The 25929-nt window shown below is 35.6% G+C and overlaps 1 protein-coding gene across 2 annotated transcripts in view; it reads left to right on the top strand.

The window, feature by feature from the left end:
- The window catches only part of LOC306858161 (dedicator of cytokinesis protein 1-like), a 233237-nt gene that overhangs the window by 198786 nt on the left and 8522 nt on the right, over nt 1-25929 (top strand). The window contains exons 39-48 of one of the 2 annotated variants that reach the window (XM_079398557.1): nt 1281-1370; nt 2186-2290; nt 5703-5844; nt 5940-6021; nt 7704-7788; nt 8219-8305; nt 10360-10536; nt 11167-11250; nt 23542-23679; nt 25047-25192. In XM_079398557.1, the coding sequence (XP_079254683.1) occupies nt 1281-1370; nt 2186-2290; nt 5703-5844; nt 5940-6021; nt 7704-7788; nt 8219-8305; nt 10360-10536; nt 11167-11250; nt 23542-23679; nt 25047-25192 (1136 nt within the window). The remainder of the gene's footprint in view (nt 1-1280; nt 1371-2185; nt 2291-5702; nt 5845-5939; nt 6022-7703; nt 7789-8218; nt 8306-10359; nt 10537-11166; nt 11251-23541; nt 23680-25046; nt 25193-25929) is intronic. The other variant, XM_079398558.1, reaches the window with a different exon arrangement.

Raw genomic sequence — 25929 nt, 5'->3', positions numbered from 1 at the left:
ATTTCTAGTTGTGTCCTCTTTTGGAAGCTTTCACAACGAAACACAGCGTCTCCAGGACATGGCGCCAGTGACAGCAACAATACAACAGTGAGAATAAAAAGCACGCCCCTTTTCTTTGTGAATACATTTGGGCAGTGTTATGAAAATCTCCCCACACCGTGACGTAGACGTGTGGGGGTGTGTTTGAACGAGCCGTTTTAGGGGGGCGTGGACAAGTCTTAACTTTTATAAAGAATATCTCTTTGGTTTTGAGACTTTAGTCTTTGCAACTTCAGGGATCTTATCTATGCACGAACAGCTTGTAGCACTCCAAAGAGAAAGGAAAAGTTGAAATCGCATCATATGACCCCTTTAAGATGCAAGTTGAAGATATGAGGTCTTGTTTTTTTAGAAACTGAAATGAAGTGAGTTTGTGCTTAAAATTTAGAACAAATATCTGCCAGTTAGGTATAAAAATGTTTTCCTTTTGAATTAAGTTGATTTATCTGATCTTATTGGCAGAAAGTATCAATTGACTTAATTTTGATAAATATCTCGGAAAACAAATTCTAATATATAATTGCATGTAATTGCTTTTAACTGTAATTGCATCTCCCTTGATTTGAACAATTCGTAGATAATTGCACTGAAAAGCAAGACCGAATGGACAGTAAAAGTTATTTCTTTTTTTTTTAGTTAAGCTATTATTTGTACATAAATGAATTATAAAGTAATTGAGATTGGTTGGAAGTTGTATTTTCAGACGTGTTTCTAATTCAACTCATTGTGTTCTCCTTAGACCTCTACATTAAGAGAACATAAACGTAACACATTCCCTTTCATTTATTCTTTAAATTCTGTTTAATGAACTTAAAGGTCTTAAAAAGTCTTAAATTCACCTTCATGAAACTTGCACGATATAATATATCCTGATATAATAATTCACTTTTTTTGTACAAAAGAATGCATTAAAAATCCAAGCTTTTACAGCCTTCAGTTTCAGACTTCCATTGGACGTGCATTACTATGCATGCGATTTATGTTTGTTTTTCCAGAGGAATGGATCAGAATAATATTCTACGGTAATCCCAGAACATTCCTTTAATGATCTCTTAAATATTTAACGTGGTGCAGCTGGGTAAATTTTGCATCCGCTGCAACATAAATCTCAGAAAGCACTTTTTGCTTGAGTCAACTCAAAGCATTGTTCACAGATGGTTAGAAGGATATCACAGCACCGTCTTTGAACATAATGAGCTCTAAAGATGGCATCTGATGTCTGTTTTGGCGCTTGTGTTCAGATGTGGGAGGAGGCCATTATCCTGGGGAAGGAGTTAGCCGAACAGTATGAGAACGAGATGTTTGACTTTGAGCAGCTGAGCGCTTTACTGGTACGTACAAACTTTCTTTGTCAAGGTTTTACAATCAAACAAACAATTAATGAGTCGTTCAGACTGTTAAAGTTCACCAAAGTAGCTAAATTGGCCTAATATATATGATCAGAGGGGTGTAATGAGTTTCTGCTTTTTGTTCATTAGTGCGGTTTTGTCTAATTGGCAACAAATGACAAATTGATCCATTCAGACACAAACAACGATTGTGGTCTGATTTTATTTGAAATTAACTCTTGGTACATTTTGCACAGTCCTGCATGAAAGTTTGAGACTAACTTTTATTGTAACCATTCACATGTTGATCTCAACCTGTTTTTATTATTATTTTTTATTTTTTTATGGAGTTCCACACAAATCAGTAAATGTATGTAATTTTATTGTTTTATATATTGAATATTTTATATAAAAATATTTGTACTATGTTTTTCTTAAATTAATTTTATATAAAATAAAACTAAGGAAATTAATTTCTAGTTTTATTCATCAGATTTTTTAAATTTAATTGCATTTAATATAAAATTTCTATGTATGCATAAATGAAAAATTGCATTTTTATTGTATTATAAATTGCATTTTATATTGCATTTTTATTGTATTATTTAACCTATATATTATTATTTTTATATAGTAATATTAATACAATAGTCAAATGAATTGAGCTAATTATATTAATTATACAACCTTGCAATGCCCTGGCAACCTTCCATAATACCATATCACCAACTGTTGCACAGGACAATGTATTTATGGTCATTAAAGTGTTTGTAATTGAGCTGTTCAGCACTGATGATCTGATTGTCTCTGTCTCTCAGAGGAAGCAGGCTCAGTTCTATGAGAACATTGTGAAAGTGATCAGACCAAAGCCGGACTACTTTGCTGTAGGTTATTATGGACTGGGCTTCCCCTCGTTCCTGCGGGTGAGAATTCCTCTTATATTCCTGAATCTTTCATATTTCACCGTCACCATGGAGATGTCTTTTTCTTTGTGTAAATGCATTGCATTGCATTCGTCTGATATATTTCCAAAGGCCTGGAAATCAATTACTGGTGTCTTTGTGTGGCCTCTCCAGACTCAATACTGCAGGAACCTTCATTCAAATACAGACAATTTCATGTTCCAGGGGTTGATTTGTATTAAAACTGACACATTTATTTTTCCTTTTGATATATGAAGGTCAATTTTTACCATGCCTTCACCATTATACTTTTCACCTTTTTGTATTGATTCCTTCTCTCTTCTTTGTCAAAGACATAGACCTCTTACGATATAAAAGTAGATTATAGATAACTATAAAAATTAAATTTCAAAAATTACAAAATAAACAAACATCTCAATATTTATTAAATATTTAAGTTCATAAAGTTATTTATATTCTATTGTTGTTATCATCATCATTAGCTTCTTCCCAAATCTTTCCACTTTGCTGCTCAAATCCATTGTTTTTAAGGTTGTCAAAAATATATATAAAATAACCAAAAACCTCAATATTTATTAAAAAAAAAAAAAATCTAAATTTTTATTAAATATTATTTGTTGAATTAATTAATTTGTAATTAATGAATTTAATCATTTTAATCAGTTCAATTATTGTTGTTATTTTTATTTTTATCTTAGATTATTACCCAATCTATTTCCATTCTACTTTGTCACTCTAATCCCACAGATTTTAATGTTTATAAAATGACCAAAAATAATTTAATTAAATATTTATAAAATTAATATAATAATTTGTATTCATTATAATGATACAATAATAATGTATTATAATTTAATTTTTATATTATTTTATTACCAATATATTTTAGTTGCACTTTGCTGATGTTTTTAAGGTTGTTAAGAGTTTTTAGAATAACCAAAATCAATTTTTTTAATAAATATTTATTAAATTAATTTATTTAAATTTGATTCAGTCATATTAGTTAATTAAATAAAATTAATGTTTTTGTATTTTTAGATTCTTTTATTGCCAAATCTATTTCAGCTCCACTTTGCAGCTCCAATCCGATGTTTCTAAAGTTGATGACACGACTTTTTAAATGTGCTTTTGACAGATTCTCATCTAAATTGTCTCATATGTGAAACCAAAGCAATGTTATTATACAGCAAATCAAATGCTATCAAAGCAACATGCTGTAAAGATGGAAAGTTGATAAAGTATGTAGATCAGACAGTAAAAAAGCAGAAAAATATGAATGTTCTGACTCAAGTGTATGGTTTGTATTCTCTGTATATTTCTATATATTCCCTGCCAGAATCATTCATGACGTAACAGAATCATTCACCTTCCACAGATCACGCGTGTGTTTAAGCCTGTGGTTATGGCTCTGTATCGCCTCGGATATATTTGTAATTCTTTTAATACTCCTCCAGCCGCCTGCAGTCACGCGTCTCCCACCAGCCATCCTGAGAACAAAAAATAAATCGGCATCTAAAGGCCAGTCGCCTCTTGCTAGTGTTGACATGTTGCTCCGTGGAGAGAAGGTTCGCCTTTTGAAACACAAAACGTCTCGCAACCTCCTCTCCCTCCTTAAAGTGGCACTTTTGTATGCGTGTGAACGCTGCCGGTTTGTTCTGCCGTGCTTGGAATCACCAGCACTGTGAAAACACCCGTCGAGAGCACAGTGCAATTTGTCACCTTATCGTTCAAAGCAGATTTGAAAACGGCCCTGGGCATATTTCACCTCCAGTTCACATTTCACTAATTGAGCAGCTGAAATATGTGAATGTGTGTGTCTGTTTTCATATTGAATACTATCACGCTGCTTTGTCCTATTGCGAAATATTAAATGTGATCATGCATTCTTCAACAATAAACACTTCAATTCCATGCATATTGGCAATTTAGTATCCCGTTCGGTCGCTGTCATTCTCAGTGTGTGTGTGGGTTTGTATGCACACAGTGGTCTGTGTGTAGTTGTTTGCACAGATGCTGCGAATGGAAACATATTTACGGTGTTGTAGGTGGGCACAGATGATTGACGGTGTCTTTATGGGAATGTGCAATAATTGAGCGTTGACTGCCAAACGCCTCGGTGGCTACTTTGAGATTCAATGTTCAAACTCTAAGAAATAAAGAATGAGCTTCTTTGAGTGATGAGATTCTGTTTTCTGTGTTATTTTACTGTTTTCACAAAATCCTTGGATTCATAGATGATGATCATGATTGAATGATGATTTGTGGCTCTCCTTAGGGAATCCCAACACGCTACCAAGTGTTTAACTAAATTACAATAAAGTATTTATTACTGTAATTATTTATTTCTGTTTTGTGCGTCATTTTAATGTTTTCAAAAGGTATTTAATACTTTATTAGTATTTGCATTACATAGATTTAAATTTGCAATTCTAAGAAAAAAGTCTTCTATCTTGCAACTCTGAGTTTACATCTTGCATTTCTGACTTTTTTCTCTAAATTCTGAGTTTGCCTCTTGCAGTTAAGTTATTTTTTTCCCACCACAGTATAAAAAAACCCTATCTCACATAAACGTCTCATAAATCTCACAATTCTTACTTTTCTCCTTGCAATTACGAGTTTATATCTCACAATTTGAACTTTTCTTAGTATCGCAGTTCTGCATTTATATCTTGCAATTTAAGAAAAAGTTCAAATTGCAAGATATAAACCCAGAATTACAAGATAATTACAAGAAAATATATTTTTTCTCAGAATTGCTAGAAAAAATGTGTATTATAGTCACAAGAACCTTCTCTAAAAACAGGCTTTCATCAATATGACAAATTTGTAGATATTTGCATCTGTTTAGTTTAGTTTAAATGTTAATATTTCCTATTAAGATACAGAATAAAACACTGAAGAGTTTGATTGACGCACAGCTTGCATGATTACATGGTTAGTTGCATTTTGTTATTTGGCATTCCAAAAAAATGTCTGTGACCCTGAGAACCACCAGTTCTGATAATAGTTATGTTGGCTGTTTAATGCATTATAATAATATGCACATTTTTCTTTATTGTTAAGCTCTTGTAGACATGCTTCACTGATTCCAGAAAACTTATTGAAATGTTTTTATTTTGGTCTTGTTTTTCCATGTGGATGCTGCTGTTTTAAATCCTATCTGGATGTGTTAGTACTCATCTCTGGCCTTCGTGTATTTGATTATTACTTTTTGTTATATTTCCGTGTGTTTATTCAATCTGATGTGTTAATTAAATTGTGCTTTTTTTTTAGAAAATTTGATGCTTTGAAATTCATGCCATGCAAATATTATTCATAGATTAGGACGGTGAGCACACGAAAGTTGTCAAAACAAATCAGAAAAGGGAAGTTTGATCTGGAGATGAGAATGTCTGTTGCGGGTGTTTTTCAGAATAAGATGTTCATCTATCGGGGGAAGGAGTATGAGCGGCGCGAGGACTTTGAGGCCAGACTGCTCACTCAGTTCCCCAACGCTGAGAAGATGAAGACCACGACCCCTCCCAGCGAGGACATCAGGAGCTCCTCTGGACAGTGTATCCTCCAGTGTCACATGCAGCACATGCTCATAACAACAATCTTCAATTCTCCAAATTGTCACTGTTATTGTTTCTTAGTTTGGTCCAAACAGACATTCAGTGTTTCACAGTGAAGCCCATCCTAGAACTGCCACCAAAGTTCCAGAACAAACCCGTATCAGAGCAGATCGTCAGGTGAGAGACTCGTCTATCTATCTACAGTATCTGTCTGTCTGTCGTTTTCTCATTCTATCATCTATCCGTTTGTCTGTCTGGTGACCTGTCTGTTGGTTTATCTGTCGTTCTAATTGTCCATCTATCGATCATTCTGTTGTTTCACTCTTTGCTCTGTCTTTTCTGTCTGTCTGCCGTTCTGTCTGTCTATCGTTGATTCTGTTGTTCTATCTAATCTGTCTGTCTGTATTTTGATCTAATCTATATATTTGTAACATTATTTGTTCTATTTGTGTCTCACATTATTTTCCGTGTGTGTGTGTGTGTGTGTGCACGTGTGTGATGGGTCAATAAAGCAGATCTCTGGGGTTTGTGTGTTTCAGAGAGACACACCCGGCTGATTAAAATGGAAATGTGCAGTGAGCAAACAGTGTTTGACCTTACTACATTCCTCTGTGCTTTAATAAATCACACGCACACACTCCTGCAACGAAAGCATAATTCTGTTTCAGGCTAAATTCAGTGCCACGAGGTAAACAGCACCGTTATCACCGATCTTGATAAAGCGTCAGAGGCGGCTTACCACAACCAATCAGAGCCACCAGTGAGCATGAAAAGCAATTAAAACTCACTATTTACCCACAATTCTGAGTAAATAAGCACCAGAGCCAAAGGTCACATGACTGGATGGGATTTCTATGAGCTTGCTGGAGCGTGAACATGTAGAGGAGCTTAAGGGGTGGATATCTTCAGTGATTGAACGTTGGCCTGATCTCCCACGTCACAGCTGAGGTTTATTTTTGCATCTCCCCTCTCATGCCCTGGGCTGGATCTCTCTCCCCTGCAGCTAATACATTTGTAAATATTGTAATTGGTTATCTGTGTTTTTTTCAATCCGATTTGGATCTGTTCAGAGCCCAGTCTAGAGGCACAACTCTAGGCATGTTAGCGCCATCATGCTAATTTAGGTGAGTTGCACAAACCTGACTGCAACTGGAATATTCAGAATTGGATTTCAGTAGGTTTGTGAACTGGGAAGATCAAATGGTATAAATGCTCACCTTATTCCCTCTCTTTCTTTTGCTTTTAATAGCAAACAGTTATTTTCTCATTCAGGCATAATGGCATAAATATATGACGCCTGTACTCATCTTTTGCAGCTTGTTTTGACTGAGAACCGACAAGAAAGAGACCAACTGAATGATATGTATGATGAATCTGTGAATGATATTTGTCCAGGAAGTTTGTCCAATCAATGATACACGCTTTCAAAGCTGTGTAGTTGGGTTACAGTCAGTTTTTAAATGCAGAATATCTGCAAAGCTGTCAGACGCTTTAGACTTACAGGCAAAAACACAATATGAAGACTTTGTCACATTTTAAGTTTTGGGGTAAAATTTTAATTTTTTTTAAATCAAATTAGCCCAAAATATTAGTAAACTGTGAATGATCAAGATACTAAGTCATGGTAGTAAACCCAGGTAAAAGATTCATTCAGAAGCACTCCAATGTTTACACTTCCTCTTTTCAAAGAACGTCCTTGATGATGTGCGATTATTTCTTTCCTGCTGCGTTTCAGTGTTTTTAATCATCCAGGCTGCTTTTAGAAGCAAGCATCCGTATCTCCTGCCTCTTGACCCAACGCAACCCTCTCAAAACCACAAAGCGCTCGGAGAATTAATCATTCGCATTTTATTTTTCAGCTTTTACACCGTGAATGAAGTCCAGAAATTCCAGTATTCACGGCCGGTCCGGAAAGGGGAGAAAGATCCGGACAATGAGTTTGCTGTGAGTTACCCTTTACTTTTCAATGACTAAAGCATTTCTCCTTTTGTTATTTCACTCAGCGCTTGAGTAAAGTGCTCTGCAGTTCTTCATTTAGAAGAACTCAGAAATGTTTTTCTTATGGCCGTTTGTCTAAAAACCTTTTAAGATGGCTTCACGCCGAGTTATTACAGCGAGATGTCAAACCTGAGAACACGGCACCATTATACTAAAATATAAAGTCTGTCCCACCTCCACGGCCTCCACTTACATCTGCTATTGGTAAACATCCATTAAAACCCAGTAAATGGAGGCTTAAATTGAAGAAAAAAAGCATGTCTCAGGAATAAATTGCGGCCACTCTTTACCTGAAAAGTAGCCCTTTGCTAAAAGCTTTCATTCCGCTAACTGTTCACTTAATATTTTGCTAAATTTTTCCCCATTCTTCCAAAAGAACATGTGGATTGAAAGGACAACTTACGTAACGGCCTATAAGCTTCCCGGCATCCTGCGCTGGTTTGAAGTCATGTCTGCCTCGGCGGTGAGTACGACAGCTTTAACATCCGCAGTGGTTCATTATATCACAGATTCTTGATGGTTTGAAAGAAAATGAGCAGCCTTCACCTGTCTCACTTCACCTCGAATCAACTCTGATACAGTTGATTTGACCTGTCTCACCCTCATCTGCAGTATGTGTATATTTAACTTGTCTTACTCTCACCATATTCAATATACAATATATATATATATATATATATATATATATATATATATACAATATATACAAAAAGCTTGTCTTTTTTCTTCCGTTAAATTTTATAAAATGTTTGTTTTTCTTAGATTGTATTGTATTGTTGACTGTTTAATCTGTAAGAGTTGGTGAAAATGATATGGCAGTACATTACAATAATAGTACATAAATTACAACTACAACACTATATTCTAATTCTCAGCATATTCACTCAATTTTTCTTAAAGAAGTTTTAAGAAGCTCACAAGAAAGTTCCTAAGTGAAATTCTTCAAAGGTTCTCAAATATTTTCTTAAGAACATCTTATGTTTTTTCTTAAAGAAAATGACGAGCTTTGGTGTTATCTGATTGTATTGCGGTTCTTGGTAAGACTTGCTGATCAGTTCAATGAAAAATACTTCAAATGAATATTACGTGTGCGCTATTTTTGACGCTACAGGAGTTCAGCTCTCAAAGTTGCATTTTTAATGCATTTTGTACTTTATACAGATATTTTTAAAGAGCTTGTCTCTAGATAGATTGATCAGTTGCAGTTGATTTGCATGCTGTCTTGTTTGCGCTCCCTCTAGAGTTAGCACAGTTTAATACGTAATTATACAATTAAAAATGTAGAGTTGTTACTGAATTTCTTATTCAGCTAAAAGTCACATCACAAGCAATCATGGCCGATCATTGTTTGCATGCACCAGTGGTGTTTGTGTGCATCCCTAGTCATGTGTAGATTTTAATGCTTAATACTTAAAACAAAGCAATACATTCATCAAACATTTACCTTTAAGACAAGTTGGAGGTTATCACTTAAGACGATATTCAGGAATTCAAATTTTTGTCTTTAAAACCATCTTTAAAAAAATTAAATATGAATTCTTAAGACATATATGGAATACAAAATATTCTTTATTCTTAAGTTACAAAATAATAGCAGTCCGGAAGACAAATTTCAGCAAATCTGAAAACAATAGCAAAACAAAGCCAAAACTCTGATATTGTAGGCAGTTTAGAGATCCCAGACAGGAAAAAGAAGGATGCATGTGACCCTAAGAGTTCAGTTCAGCTATAAAGCAGCTCTACAGAAGACAAATGCTATTAGTTCAAGTTTTGTTCTCATCCGATAGCGTCGGTGCAGTCAAATCAATAATATTACTGAATATTAAGTATCTTTTAAACCCCCAAATGAATACAGACCTGTCTCACTCTCACTACACACTCCAGTATAGCAGACCTGGCCTGTCTAACTCTCTCTTTCCATCGTGCTATTATGATCATGTTGTCCTGAATCTGTCCTGCGCCGAGGGAATCGTGGTTATGTGTGCTGGCATGCATATTTGACTGTGTGATACCCAGACTGCATGCCCTGGTGTTTATCCATTCTAATTTGCACCGTCTCCTTTTAGCTCTCCTTCTCACCGTCTCACCACAATTGTTTTCTCTGACGCATCACGTGTGCTTTCGTTCTCATTAGCCTCCCTGGCACGAGTTTACCAAGATAGATGCATCAGAGCGTCTGTTTCTCACATTGATTTCAGATCCTGTCACAGATGCATTACGGGAGCCAGATATTCGGAGAGAACATGTTAACTCATTCATTAGTCCATCAGTAAACGGTTCGGTGTTGAATATGATACACAATGTTACTTGAAAACCTGCTCTTGTTTTTTCGCTGCTCATTAGAGGAGTTTGTTTGTTGGATTGCAACTTTGCTTGTTGCGTAACTGTAACGTGTTAGACAGCTGGTTAAAGAAAGAGTCATCCTTTGCCGCTTTGCTTTGTAAATATTTCCTGCTTGTTTATTTTATTCATAAATTATCTTTTGGTATATAAATATGTTTTTGCTTCTTTCTGCAGGAGGAAATCAGTCCGCTGGAAAACGCTATGGAGACAATGCAACTAACCAATGAGAAAATCAGCAACATGGTCCAGCGCCACTTAAACGACTCCAGCCTTCCCATCAACCCCCTCTCTATGCTCCTCAACGGCATCGTGGACCCAGCTGTCATGGGCGGCTTTGCTAATTATGAGAAGGTATGAGATTATTCTGGCAATTATTGCTAAATTGTTTCACGGCACAAAGATTAAACACACTGAACCAACAGAAGTTAATTACATAAACTATTTTAACCATTTTATACCATAAAAGTCATCTCATCAAGGCTGCATTTATGAGATTAAAAATACAGTAAATTTGGGAAATATTTTTGCAACTCAAAATAGCCATGTGAATGTTTTTGATTGTAATTTATTCCTGTGAGGCAATGCTAAATTTTCAGCATCGTTACTTCAGCATTCAGTGTCGAAATCGTTCTAATATGCTGATTTGCTGCTTAAAACCATTGATTATTATCAATGTTGGAAATAGTCATGCTGCTTCATATTTTGATGGAAATATTTCTTTCAGGATTCTTTGAATTACTGTCCGTCCATCATAATCAAAAGATGAAGATCTCAACATCATTTAACCAGAAAGTTCAAAAGAACAACAATCTTTTTTAACATTTTAAATGTTTTTCCTTACACTTTTGATCAATTTAATGCATCCTTGCTAAATAAAATTAAAAAAATGTTATCTTACAGACCCCAAACTTTTGAATGATAGGATATATTTAGAGGATTGTAGGTGTTTGTAACTTACAGTTGTTGTTTTGTCATCTATAGGCGTTTTTTACTGAGAAATACATCCAGGAACATCTAAATGACCAGGAGAAGATTGAAAAACTGAAGGATCTGATTGCCTGGCAGGTAATGTTATAATCAGAGCAAGTCTTAGCAGCAGTACTGGGTGATATTTGAATATCCATGAGGTATTTGCCATGATTTTGCTGTCAATATAAAATGAAGCAATATTTTTAATGCATTTTTACTTGACGATTAAGTTTTCCAACAGTTTCTTCGTCACATAAATATTACAGCATTGAGTTCAAGTCTTTTAATAGCTTGTTTGATTGAAACTTATGCAGTAATATGTTGTTACCTTTGGTAAATATAATGCACTTTTACAAATCGATTCAAGCTGTCCTTTCTCAAAGAATTGATTCAAAAAGTAAAACTCTATATGTAACTTCTCTCATAAGTTTTCATAAGCAGCGTGCACGATGTGAGATCACAGTTCTTCAGAAGATCTTAAAGCATCTGTCACGCAGTATAAATATCCAGCGTGAGGTTTTATTTAAAGGAAGGTCTCCCGGGGATTCACTGACGTACATCCACATGTTGATTGAAGCAGCACGTGTTTGGTGCTGCAAACTGACTTTATCATCAAATATAAAGGCTTTTATCTCTCTGTACTCAGTTAAAACACTGATGATGGTTATAGGGCAGAGCAACACATCAAATCCTCCTGCTGTCTCGCCTGTGAGATTGTGTGAGATAGAGATCTACTAAAGATGATCTTAACACTGATTAAGCGTAATTTATAGCTCTTTAGTGAGAAATGTGTCCCACGCAAATGACAAATAAGTTTTTATCTCTCCGAAAACAACATCTGCTATGTCGTACAGCACAATAACACATCAGCACTTTTTGATGTTTTTTTTATTAATTATTTTTTTTTTTTCAGAATGAACCCTTGTGCTGTGCTGGAAATCCTTTAATTAGTCATTCCAGGACAAAAATGACCACCTTTTAAAAAATTGCTTGTAAATCTCATACTGTATTATCACCAAATCTTGGATTCAGTCTTTTTGTTAACTTGTTTTCTTTCAATTAGCAAAGGTAAAGCGATTAGTCATAGGCCTCATACACTCTTAGAAATAAAGGTGCTTTGAAAGCTTCTTCGCAGCGATGCCATAGAAGAACCATTTTTGATTCCACATAGAACCATTCAGTCAAAGGTTCTTTAAAGAACCATCTCTTTCTTATCTTTTTATCATCTGAAGAACCTTCTTTCACCACAAAGAACCTTTTGTGAAACAGAAGGTTCTTCAGAAGTTAAAAGTTCTTTATGGAACCATCTAGACAAAAAAGTTATTCTATGACATTGTGAACCACCTTTATTTTTAAGAGTATTGACCTGAGTTTTTGAGAGAAAAAAACATTATTCGTGGATAATTTTGGCAATTATTACCAAAAATCATCAATGAGCTATTTACAAAAAGAAATATAAAACCTCTGCCAACTGAAAGAAATCAAATTGATAAAAAGATTGAATTCAGTATTTTGAAATATAACATAATGAGAGATTTATAAGTAATGTTTTTGTAGATGGGTCATTTTTGACCCGAACACTACAAGTGAAAAAGGCTGTTCACACAGAACGCGTTTTTCCATTCTAGCACGGTACTTTTCTATTGTTTTTCTGTGTAAACGTGCTACACAAACCTGTATGACCATTGCGCTCAGTTCTTGCATTGTCTTGCACATTTTTAAGATGCTGTGTTAAGTTAAAAGAATTTTAACTTGCACGCCGCTGGTCATTGTCAGTTACAAAACATCTGGACCAACCAGAGGACCTCGGTGGCAGAGCAAGTGTTGCAAGCTTTTATTTAAAGTAGCAAGTTGGCATGGCAGTTGTTTTATTTGATGACAACATGGTGGAAGAGGCACTGGTGTGCCTCACATGTCCTGAAAAGTGAAGCTACAAGCTGTTTGATCACCCCCTGGTGGCTCGCGGCAGTACAGGTCATAAACTGTCCATGTAAACGAATGGGACTTCAGTCAAAATAAAATAAATTACACTTCCAATACAATTTTCCAAAATATGGGTTTGGTCATTTAAGGTAGTTATCACTCTGATATACGTTCAATTGTTCGTTTGATTTTAGCTAGAAGTTTGATGCTATAAAAATGGAGCGTGTCGTTATGGTTGATTGGGTCTGTGGGAGTTTGATTCCGCGGCTCCACCTCACAACACTACTGTGCAGACTCTGGCTCCAAATGACGTCATTTACTCACGATGGTAGCGGTCATATTGAGATGCTTTGGCTTCACTTTTCTATAGTGGAAGGAAGCGGAGATGTGTCGTCCATCTTTTTTACAGTCTATGAGGAGGCACTGTTATTTCCATTATTGCATCACGTCTTAAAACCTTAAAGTCTTGAGGCCCTCGCGTTCAACACTGCGCTTTTTAAAAAAAAAAAAAAAAACATTCCTGAGCACTGCATCTCGCGTTTTAGATGCAAAGACACATAACGACCCCTAACAAAGTGGGAAAGCAACCCTAAAAAAACACAAATTTAAAAAAACAAATGTTGTGACGTTGTTATCCTGTGTGAGCAGTTAGTAAGATGCACAATGTGCGCGCACACACACAAAAACTAGTATTTTCAGGAAAGAAACGAAAAACTCTCCAGGTCAAAATGACCTGATTAAAACAATTTTCTCCTCTTTTTATATTTTATCACATTAATTGTAATGTTTTGACTTTTCGCTTTTGTTCCACAGGGCTGGAAAAGTCTGTAATGGCTATGAACTTTTCCAGTAATCACATAAGGCAGTCATGGAGATGCATTGGTTAAAACGTATTGGAACAGATTTCACAAGAGAGCAGTTTATATGCGTCTCCTGTTTGACTTTGACTTGTTCTCTGTCGCGTGTGTGATGAATAGTCATCAGTCTGATCAGATGTCTGAGCGTTCAGCCTGTTTGTCTGATCCGGCCACACGTCGTATATAGTTACTCTCAGCACATAAACGCTTCTGTTGTGTAATGGTTATTGAAGGACTCGTTCTCTTCAGGGACGTGGACAGAAATGTAACGACAGAGAGAGGCTGGTGTGTCGATGTGTTTTCAGGCAGATGAAAAGAAAGACGGCCGCTGATGAGCTTTTCTGTGAGCAGAACAGATGTGAGGTATTGATGTAACTCTATATAGTTTGTACAAGGGATGAACAAACCTGTCAAACTCTCTGCTGTAGATTCAACACATCTGCTGATGTGTGTGTGTTTGCTGGATAAACATGATCTGTAGCTTCCCGTATGTCAGGAATGTGTGGAGATTCATGGTTGTCTCATCTTGAGGGAGATGGCAACAAGTTTTGATGCTTTTGATTAGTTGCCATCTACAAATTACAAATGTGTCATTTTAAAATGGTGCCTTTCACATTCAAAAAGATCACGCTGGAATATTTTAAATATTGTACAAGAACAAGCATATTGTGTTTGCCATGTCAAGCTAAAAAAAATAAACAATACGCAATATATTGGGTGCAGTTTGTTAACAATTAATGCATTAGTAATCAAAAACCACAAATAAACATCAGCTGTTTACATTATTTATCTCGGTGAATTTTATGTAAATGCTCATTTATAAATACACAATTAATCACTATTAATTCACATTTACATCATTGATGCTTAACATTGGAATGCAATTTTTCCTTTATTTTGTATTTTATTACTTATAATGTATATTTATTTCTAAATACATTTAAAATATATTCAAAGACAGTTATTACATAATAGATTACTAGCATTTTTTCTATATTATAAAAAAAATGTTTTTTAATAGAACATTTCATTTTTTTCATATTTGTTTACAAACAAAAGTGTGTTTATTTGAACCATTTAAATTTAAACCATTTTTGTTACTTGAAATAAAATAAATGTTAACTGAAATAAAATACAAATTTTAAATATATATTTTATTTGCGCTTGTTGCCAAAACAATATTTCTCATTTTATTTATTTTAACTTGATGCACTAAAATAAAATTAAAACTGAAATAAAAAAATAAATGAAAACTGTATCAACAGAAATGGCAAACACACACAACAATATTACTAAAACTTAAAAAATAAATGAGAAATATATAGATAAAAACTGATTTGAAATGTATAAATAAACTAAATGGACTATAATAAACTGCAGTATTATCTCAGTGATACTATACACATGCAGCAACAGAAGTTGGAGAAAAATACATTTAAAAACAAGATAAAGCATTTTTGATATGCAGTTTAGAAAAATGCTTGCGAGTCATTATTTACACATTAGATCGAGAAACTAAATGTCTTTCTGACATGATAAAGGCTTTGTTGAATGTATCAATCATCTTTTTATTTTGACTGCAGCTTTTTATAACACTTTATTTTTTCTCACGTATTCATGTCAGGTCAGACATTTGCATGAGATGAGTTACAGCAGCTGTCATCCTGTCACAGAATGAAATACGTCTCATGCTTTGTCTTACCTCAGATGTGTTTTAAAGACATGTTTCTCCACAAAGACGATGACAAGCTGAGTCGCACAAATCAATTGTAGAGACGACATGAAACGCACTTCAGAAAAGCTCTGTCTTTATTATTTTGACAGAGAAACGGCTATGAAATCCTCCGTTTTCTCAGAAATGCGTTGTTGCCTTCTTACCACATTTACACGTATCAATAGTTATAGATTTGACCGTGTTCAGCTCATTTATACTAGTAGATGATGAACATTAATGGCTGTAATGTTTATGCAATCACAGACGAACACTTTAGCTGTGCAGAGTTGGCGTTTGACAGCACAAAAGGAAGCCGAAGCCACTTTTTCGGTGAGATATGGCGATCAATCCGCCCCGTCTTGAAGGTAGAAAAGGCTATGTGTACATTTTTCACATGCCGCTGTCAGACCGGCTGGCACTGAAGTCGTGTAAACAGCGGTGGAAAGGCAAGACAATCCCCCTGCAGATTTCAGCTTTTGATTAAGTTTGCTTTCCCTGTTTGGTCTCTCTTATACGGGACTTGGCTGATCTGTGTGAACGTGCTGCTCTCTCAGCTGTTATTCACAGAAGTCAGGTGCTTTTGTTTGCACCGCTTCATTCATGTTAGACTGCATCTTTCACACTGAGAAAAACACTTCACTCTGGCAAGAGCGGGAGCTCCAGCTGGTAGCGTAGCATGAGGATCTGGTGAGTTTATTGGATGTTAACTCTAACGATAATAATTATAACTCTAGCACTCTATTCTAATTCTATTCTTTTAAAAAATGTGCCCCTTTTAGACTTGCCCTCTATTCATTTACTGCTTGTTTAAAAAAAACAAAAAAAACACTAGCTTTTCTAAACTTTTGGAATTCTATTTGTTTACTTTTTATTATACAATTGTAATAACTTTAGAACTATTGTTCTAACTTTAGCTTTTAGGGAATCGTTCTTAAGATTCGATATTTATATGATTAATTGATATTAATCAAAATGTCCAACATATACCTCATTAATGACTTGTCCAGCAAGCATTAAACCAGTATGCCTTAACAGTAGTAAGTAAGTAAAGTACATTTTTGGGGAGAAACGCGAGGTCGTGGTAAGGTCACTTTCGTGGAGATCTGGTGTTTTGCTTAGTTCGGACGTCGGCTGTAAAACCGTCTTCCCTGCAGATAACATCATTGAATTACTGCTTTAATGTTCAGGGAATCAGGGAGGGTTTGTGCCGGAGTTTCTCCAAATGACAAGGTCTTTGCCCTGTTCGACTTTATTTATAGTAAACCGATCACGAACATTGACGGTGCTGTTCTTTAAAGATATCCAGATGTTCTTCTCAAATATATCCTGGGTTTTTAGAGGTCTCCTGAGATAAGAAGGTTCAGGGCAGGAGATCGGCCAGCCAGTCACATGCTGGGAGTGGGGCTTTGATTCCTGTTCAGGAATGTGTCGTCTTGAAATTTGGTGTGTGTGTGTTCTTGTTCCGACCAGATTCTACACAATTAACAAAAGCAAAAAAAGGCCTCTAACACTAGCTTGCTCTGTTTTTTTTTTTTTATTCTGTCTGTTTTCTTTTTATTTATTATATAATTATTTTTTTTTAAACTTGCTACGTGTACTACATTAAGCTAACTGAGACTTGCATATCATTGCTCTTTTGTTGATTTTGATTGCTTCCATTGTCCTCATTTGTAAGTCGCTTTGGATAGAAGCATCTGCTAAAATGTTAATGAGAAACACTTCATCCAGCACTGTGTTGATGGACTGTGTGATGATGCATGTGAAAAATCAAAGCATGCATATCTCTATGCCAGCTTGCATTGTCATAAATATTGCAAAAACGTCATGGCACACTGACTTTCAGAGCCACTATGTGATACTTGATTAGTTTTAGATTAGTTTTAGGGCAGATCACAAGAATTTAGACTTGTACATGAACTTCTGATGAGCTCTGATGTCGCTTCACTCGTAAGTTCACAAGTGCTCCAGTTTTAATCTTTAACTTTTGCATACATGTAAATATATTTTTGCCTTTATAGAATAGTATGCAATGGCCATAAGCAGATTTGCAGACAATTTCCTGATTAATGACTAGTGTTTTTTTTTTCTTTTTTTTTTTTTTTTTTTAAAGAGAATAAAGACTTAATAGACTACAACATTTTATTTTGCTATATTTGTTTATATGAAATATTTTTTATTTTTTTTTCAGCAGAACATTGAAGATATTCTAAAGAATGTTGGTAAGCAAACAACCAGGGTTATTATTATTGTTAACTATAACTAAATAAAAAAAAATATTTGGACTAAAATGTTTTGTTACTTGAAATAAAATACAAAATTTATATTTTTTATTTCAGCTATATTTTTTATTTTAATTTAGTAACTTGATACACTAAAATAACTAAAATGAAAATCAGAAATTAAAATAAAAGAAAAATGAAAGAAACAACTAAATGGCTAAAAAATTTACTAAAATATAAAGATAACTGATTCAAAAATAAAATAAAGTATATGAAAATATATAAAATAAATCAATAATATATAATAATAATATTATTATTATTCAAATAATAAAAACTTTTATCGTTTCTCAATAATACTGAAATAACACTCCAAACAACATTGGAGCCCATTGACTTCAAGACTCTCTGAACGTTTGTGTTTTCTGTTCAAACCCACTTCTGGAGGACCAGTGTGTTGAGTTGAGCTCCAATCCTAATCAAACTCACCTAAATAAACTCAGCAAGATTCCTAGAAACCTCAGAATCAGAATTAGCTTTATTGCCAGGTATGTTTGCACATACGAGGAATTTGTTTTAGCTCCACAGTGCAACAGAAAGACAGCAACAGGACAGGACACAGATAATAATAATAAAAAAAAATTACAAATACAAAATGGATAATATGCAAAATAGCACAAACACAATATACAAAATAGACATTTCAGTATGTACAGGTATGTTAGGTGCAAATTTGAAATATAATAAGTATGTACGGCTCGTCACCGTCCTGGATGAGGCCGGTCAGTGTGGTGTCATCTGCAAACTTCAGGAGCTTGACAGAGGGGTTTTTAGATGTGCAGTCGTTGGTGTAGAGGGAGAAGAGCAGTGGGGAGAGAACGCAGCCCTGAGGAGCTCCAGTGCTGATCGTACGGGTGCTGGATGTGTATTTTCCCAGCCTCACTAGCTGCTGCCTGTCTGTCAGGAAGCTGTTGATCCACTGGCAGACAGAGGTGGGGACGGAGAGCTGAGTTAGTTTGGTCAGGAGGAGGTCTGGAATGATAGTGTTAAAGGCCGAGCTGAAGTCCACAAACAGGATCCTCACATAAGTCCCTGGTCTGTCCAGGTGTTGCAGTATGTAATGCAGTCCTAAGTTGACTGCATCATCCACAGACCTGTTTGCTCTGTAGGCAAACTGCAGGGGGTCCAGTGATGTCCTTCAGATAAGCCAAAACCAGTTTTTCAAATTAGTTCATGGCTACAGACGTTAGAGCCACAGGTCTGTAGTCGTTAAGTCCTGCTATCTTGGGTTTCTTTGGGACGAGGATGATGGAGCGTTTGAAGCATGAGGGGACTTCACACAGCTTCAGTGAACTGTTGAAGATCTGTGTGAAGATGGTGGCCAGTTGGTCAGCACAGGATTTCAGACAGGCTGGTGTCACACCGTCTGGGCCTGGTGCCTTCCTTCTCTTGTTCTTTTTGAAGACCTGGCGCACATCATCTTCTCTTATCTGCAGTTCAGGTGTGGGGGAGAGGGGAGTTGCAGAAGGTGTGAATGGTGTTTTTTTTCAAACCTGCAGTAGAACTCATTCAGATCGTCTACCAGTTGTTGTTTCTCCACAGTGCTGGGGGATGGTGTTTTGTAATTTTTATTGTCTTTCAGATCTTTCCACATTGAAGCCGTGTCACTGGAAGAGTATTGGATCCTTAGCTTATCGAAATAATTCCTCTTTGCCATTCCTCTCCTTTTCCAGTGTGTATTCGGCCTATTTATACAAAACTCTGCCCCCATTCCTATAAACATCTTCTTTGGCCTGAAGGAGCTGTCTGAGTTTAGCAGTGAACCATGGTTTGTCGTTGTTAAGTTAGATGAGTGCTGGTAGGAATGCACATATCCTCACAGAAACTGATATAAGATGTTGTTGTCTCTGTGAGCTTGTCCAGTTCATCAGCAGCTTCAAACACACTCCAATCAGTAAGGCCAAGACAGGCTTCTAAAACCCGCTCTGTCTCATTAGTCCATCTCTTTACAGTCCTTAATACAGGTTTAACAGATTTAAGTTTCTGCCTGTAGGTTGGAATAAGATGAACCAAACAGTGATCAGAGAGTCCTAAAGCTGCTCGTGGAACAGAGTGATATGTGTCCTTTATCGCTGTGTAACAGTGATCCAGTATATTACTGTCTCTGGTGGGACATGTAACATGCTGTCTGTATTTTGGCAGTTCAAGGGAGAGATTTGCTTTATTAAAGCCCCCTAGAATGATTAAAACAGAGTCTGGGTGTTGTTGTTCTGTGTCTGTGATCAGATCAGCGAGTTTCTGTAAAGCTGTGCTCACGTGCGCTTGCGGTGGAATGTAGACACTCACGAGAATGAACGAGCAGAACTCCCGCGGCGAGTATAAAAATTTACAGTTGTTGAAAAGCCTTTCTAGAACTGAACAGCACATCTTCTTTAACACTGTTACATCTGTACACCACCTCTCATTGATGTAGAAGCATGTCCTGCCACCGCGCGATTTCCCTGTTGATTCCGCTTCGCGATCTGCTCTGATCAGCGTGAAATTAGGCAGATGTAATGCGTTGTCTGGAATGGTGCTGTTCAGCCAGGTTTCCGTGAAACACAGAGCAGCAGAGTTTGAAAAATCCTTGTTTAACCGGGAAAGCAGAAGGAGTTCGTCCGTTTTGTTGGGTAGAGAGCGGAGATTTGCCAGATGGATGCTAGACAACGGCATTCGAAATCCGCGCTGTCTGAGCTTCACTGGTGCGCCGGCTCGCTTCCCCATCTGCGTGTCCTAAAGCGTCTAAACAGCGCCACAGCTCCACCGACTACTATGTTCAGCAAAACATCCGAATTATCGAAAACCAGTTGGAGATTTCGTGGTGTGTTCTGCCGAATTTTCAGCAGTTCTTTCCTGGTGAAACTGATCGTGTTTGACAAACAAAAAACAGGAAAAACGAACAAAAACATTAAAACAAGCACAATGGCTGCCATGTGCGGCGCCATCTTGAGAATGTCAAGAAACGTCATCATACTCATGAGCTTGGGTGTTTGTACCACTTGTTCTACCATTTATATAGCAGGAAGATATTCAAACTGAAGAAAAGCATTGATGTTCTCTGCGTTTGAGCACTGAATTCTTCATTCCGTGTCCATATGTGCTCATCAGTTTTATTTTCAGTCAGAGTTAGCGGGTGAGGCGTATGTGTAGTTGTGTTTGTGTGATTTGGCAGCCTGCTTTTATAGCGGTTTTGCCGCTCTGCCGCCTACCCAGAATTCCCTCACACTGATCATGTTATAAAGGTCTGGGTTTCCCTGGAGACACGAGCGGCACTGCTCTATCTGTCTGTATCTCTGTCTCCTTCAGAAATTCCCCTCGGTGCTACCAACCCTTATTAAAGCGGGAATCCTCTCACGACTGTTGAACTGCAGGAAGATCTGAACAAACTCTGCATCGCTTCTGTATTATGTAGAATTCAGTGCTCGAGTTGGAATTATATTGCGTATTTAATCAGGAAGCTATAGAATTATTTAGCATAAATTATCCTTATGTACATTTGTTTGTTAACGTAATCATGTTAATTAAATTCTTCACGTGTAGCGCTTGCATAAACATTAAATATACTGACATTTTAAATGTAAAATATTTAAACAAATATTTATGCATTTCCAGTTAAGTGCTTTAAATTTTAAACTTTACAATTATATAAATATTAAAAATAATAATATTTCAGATATTTAAACAAATATTAAAAAAATTTAAACATTTCAATATTTGAAATATTTAAACAAGTATTTAAGTTTTCAGAAACTATGCCGTTTAGTTCAGAAAAAAAATCCATTTAAATTGTTTTTTTTCTTATTTCGTTGGCATATTGACTTGATTAATTTAATCTAGACTTGTGTCATTTTGCTCATCTGAAGTCTGTGTCATGGACATATTTGTACTGGAAAACAAGACAAAAACACTGAGGTACAAAATTGTTACAAAATGTTTCTGTTCTTTTCAGAGATAATACAAAAGTATGATTTTTGTTTTTTGAGAGGTTTAAAAATTCTGAAGAGAAGCTTGACGTCTTTGCTTTCATGATTGATGACCATTTTGACGTGAACATGAGAAAGTGCTCCTCTCCATCGCATTGCACTGCATTGCATCAGTTGAACGTGAAGCTTGGAGTTTATTTGGTTCAGAAATGCCTCATCTTTATAGAGCTCTGATTTAGTCTTATGTCTGGAGACAGCAGCACCTCTCTTTCCAATTAGCTGAGCAGTTCAGATTCTGTGTGTGTGTGTGTGTGTGTGTGTGTGTGTTCAGCACTACTGTATCCTTCTGATGTGTTATGCTTTATTCTGTACATTCAGATTAGCAGGAGACTTTAGCCAGGAGTCATATTTGAGAGAGAGAGTACAGTGCTATGTGCAATGAATGCTTGTGCACAAAGGTTTGTTTTAAATCCTGTGTAATATGATCCGTCTTTCACTGTAGCTTGCAAATAAAGCCAGTGCCGGTGCTGTAGTGGCTGTCAGGCCAGAGGTTTTATGTAGAAGACAGGAAATTGAACCTCAGGCCGAGGTGAATCACTGCGCCTGATTCACAGGCAACCAAGAGGCTTGAGTAAATCAGTCCAGAAGAGCTGCAGGTTACGTCTCACTCCGACAGCAGGAAGGCAGCGTGGGGCAAACAGCACAAATCGAGTTGATTAGTGAGGTTGACATTTGCTGTGAATTCTTAGTGATTTGATTTCATTTCATTTACAATGTTTATTTATCTTAGTTAATGCCATGGTAATGTAATTCATTAATATTCAGTTGTTGTTTATGATGTCATTTTGCATGTAATGTTTCCATTTATTTTTATGAATTTTAATATTTTAATATTTATTTATATTTTATTTCACTGTATTATATTAAAATAAAAAATTTAAAGTAAAATTTAAAATACATTTATAGTGTATAAAGACATAATAGACTATAAAATGTGCTTTTATATATTGCCTTGTAACCAAAAAAAATAAAAGTGTATTTGTCATAACAGCAATAGAGGCTAGCGAGAAAAAATTAAAATAAAGTAATATGTATATTAATTAAAAGTGTTTTTTGGTATTGGTTTTAGAAAGATGCTTGTATTTGCATGTTAAAGAGACAAAAATGCTTTATTTTTTCCCTCGCATAGTCTCACAGGTTGATTTTTGGGGTAAATGCTCAGTGATGTAGTTTGCATTTTGTTTAATTAGTTAACATTGGATTATCATAACCTAACAATGAATAGCAGCTATGTACAGTATTTATCCATCTAGGTTCATGTTAATGCTAGTTTATGAATATTCAGTTGTTAGTTATTGTCATTTCTGGTTGTAGATTCTATTTTACTGTAGATCTCTATGAATAAATTAAAATAAATGCATAATAGAAGCAATACAAGCATTTATTTTTCTATACTGTTTTGTAACAAAAAAGTGTGTATTTGTTAATACAGCAATAGAAGATGGAGAAAAGTCCATTTGATAATTGAATTTTAAAGCTATTTATTTTAAAGAGCATTTATGGTATTGGGTTTAGATAAACACTTGTTTGATGCCATTTGTGTCTTTTGTAACGATTCCTGCCAGTGTGAAATCTTAGTAATTTTTTCTTAAGTTTTATGGAAGATTGTGGTTTAATTGCTTTGCTTTGGCTTGTGTGTGCGTCTCATTCAGATCCCGAACCTGGCTGAAGGAGTTCGTATCCACGGCGAGAAGGTGACAGATGCTCTTCGTCCATTTCACGAGCGTTTGGAGGCATGTTTCAGACAGCTGAAAGAGAAGGTGGAGAAGCAGTACGGCATCAGAACACTAGTGAGTCCCAGCAGACAGTCACTTTCCAAATCGTGCTGCATCATGCCTTCATCATTCACTCAGCCATAACCCTCAGCCTTCACGCATTCATGGATGTTCTTCATCACAGCTCGCTTGCATGCATCACATGACCTCAAGATGGACTCTTAGCACACAATACAATCTGATCACTATGAACTGTTACACGCATTCTGTGTCTGATTTGTGTGTTGCATGTTTGTCTGCATTTGTCTGTGTTGGGTCTTGGTTTCTTCTTGGGACACTATTTTGATTTGCTCACAGGGCATTATTATTTAAATATGCTGCTTCATAAAGATAAGCTGCTTGGAAATATGTATTGTGAAAAGCACTATAGAAATGTTGTAGTGAATGAAGTCATGGCAGCTGTTAGGTGATAATGAGGCATTGTACAATTGCAGTTTTAAATGCTGTTACTGCTTTAATAGAGCTGTAAGTCTGGCGAATTTTCCAAGGTAACTATCAAAATCCTAACAGTAACTCATAGTATTATCAGACTGAATACTTTTTTGTTTGTCCTGTACAACATTAAAATATGCATGAAAAAAAATTACCATTTTGAAAAATACATGGTTTCCACCGTGGAATAAAAATCTTTTTTTTTTCTTTCTTTATTTTTCCTTTTTTTATTGCATTCTTGCAATTCTGAGTTTATATCTCGCAATTCTTCAGACTTTTTTTTTTTTCAGAATTGCAATTTCTAAATGAGAAAGTCCAAATTGTGAGATATAAACTCAGAAATGTGAGGAAAAAGTCAGAATTGCAAAATAAAAATTGGCAATTAGGCTACCTTTTTTTTCTGTGGCAGAGAAAAAAAATAAAAAATTGCAAGACAGCCTGAAAAAAAAGTCTGAATTACGATATATATAAATTCAGAATTGTGAGAAAAAAATCTAACAGTTCAGACTTTGTTGAAGTCCATATTGCTAGAAAGTCACAATTCTCTTTTTTGTTTTATTCCGTGGTGGAAACAGGCTTCCATAGAAATCTTTCAGATGGTTATTTTACTAAGAAAATGTCTTTCTGCACACACATATATTTGATATATTTTAATTCATATTCGTTTTTAATCAGTGCTATTATGTTGTTAATCAGATTATGATAGGTTTATCATTAAAATTGTCTAACGTATAAGCCTGGTAATTTTTTGTAACACCTGCCACCAACTTAATCATGTAGTTCATCAGTGCTGTTATTGAGACTCATTTCCTTTTAATTAGGTCGAACCTCGTTGACAAAAGATGCCAGTCAATGCTACATTTAATTTAGACCGCCTGCTAACAGAAAAGGAAAGTGTCCTGTGTTGGCCTTTTTTAAAGAACTGATGAAATGTCATGATGTTGTTTCAGCCTCCCGCGTCGGACGAGCGGCGGGGCAGTCGGCCGCGTTCAATGATTCGCTCCTTCACCATGCCGTCGTCTCAGAGGCCGCTGTCTGTCGTGTCTGTGACCTCCATATCATCAGACAACTCTCCCTCCAGACCGGGATCAGACGGGTAAACACACACACACACACACACCATCCTGACTCCTGCTAGAGCCATCTATCTGCAGATATTTCACCTTTACTGCTCTCTTTCATTCATTCTTTCTACTGTTTATACATACGTTTTAGAATACATTAAATTGATCAAAACTGACAGTAAATACATTTATAATATTACAAAAGATTTCTGTTGCAAAATAAATGCAGTTTTTTTTTGTCTTAAAAAATTACAATTAAAAAATTGTACTAAATAACTCAAACTAAATAAACTTAATGAGAACTTTTTCAATAAATATTTTTAAATAAAAAATACAAAAACAACAAAATAGCAAAAACTTTAAATAAAATTACAATAAAATCAAAGAACACAAAGAAATTCCAAATATTTTTTAAAAAAGTATGATCGAATATTTACTAAAACTTTAACTAAAATTAAAATAAAAACACAAAAAAATCTATTCAAAATATGAACAAAAACTATGATAGAATGATACTAAAATAACACTACAAGCCTATAGTAGACATAAAACACCCTTTAGGAGTTTCTAATCTGTGTCAAAACCGTTTAACAAACAAGATGTAAAATGTTGAATTATTTAAATAATGATAAATCTCTCTCCAGATATCAGCATCAGCCATTGAAAAAGCCACATTAGTGGAGCACTGATCCAGACCTCTATATGGAACAGGCTGGGTTCTTGACAGTGATTTATTTTCTTCTTATAGCCGTTATAGGAGGACTAGCAC

The sequence above is a fragment of the Barbus barbus genome (genome assembly GCF_936440315.1).
Source record: "Barbus barbus genome assembly, chromosome: 38".
Lineage (NCBI taxonomy): Eukaryota > Metazoa > Chordata > Actinopteri > Cypriniformes > Cyprinidae > Barbus > Barbus barbus.
Note: the sequence above shows the minus strand (reverse complement) of the source record. Positions and strands in the feature narration are given on the sequence as shown.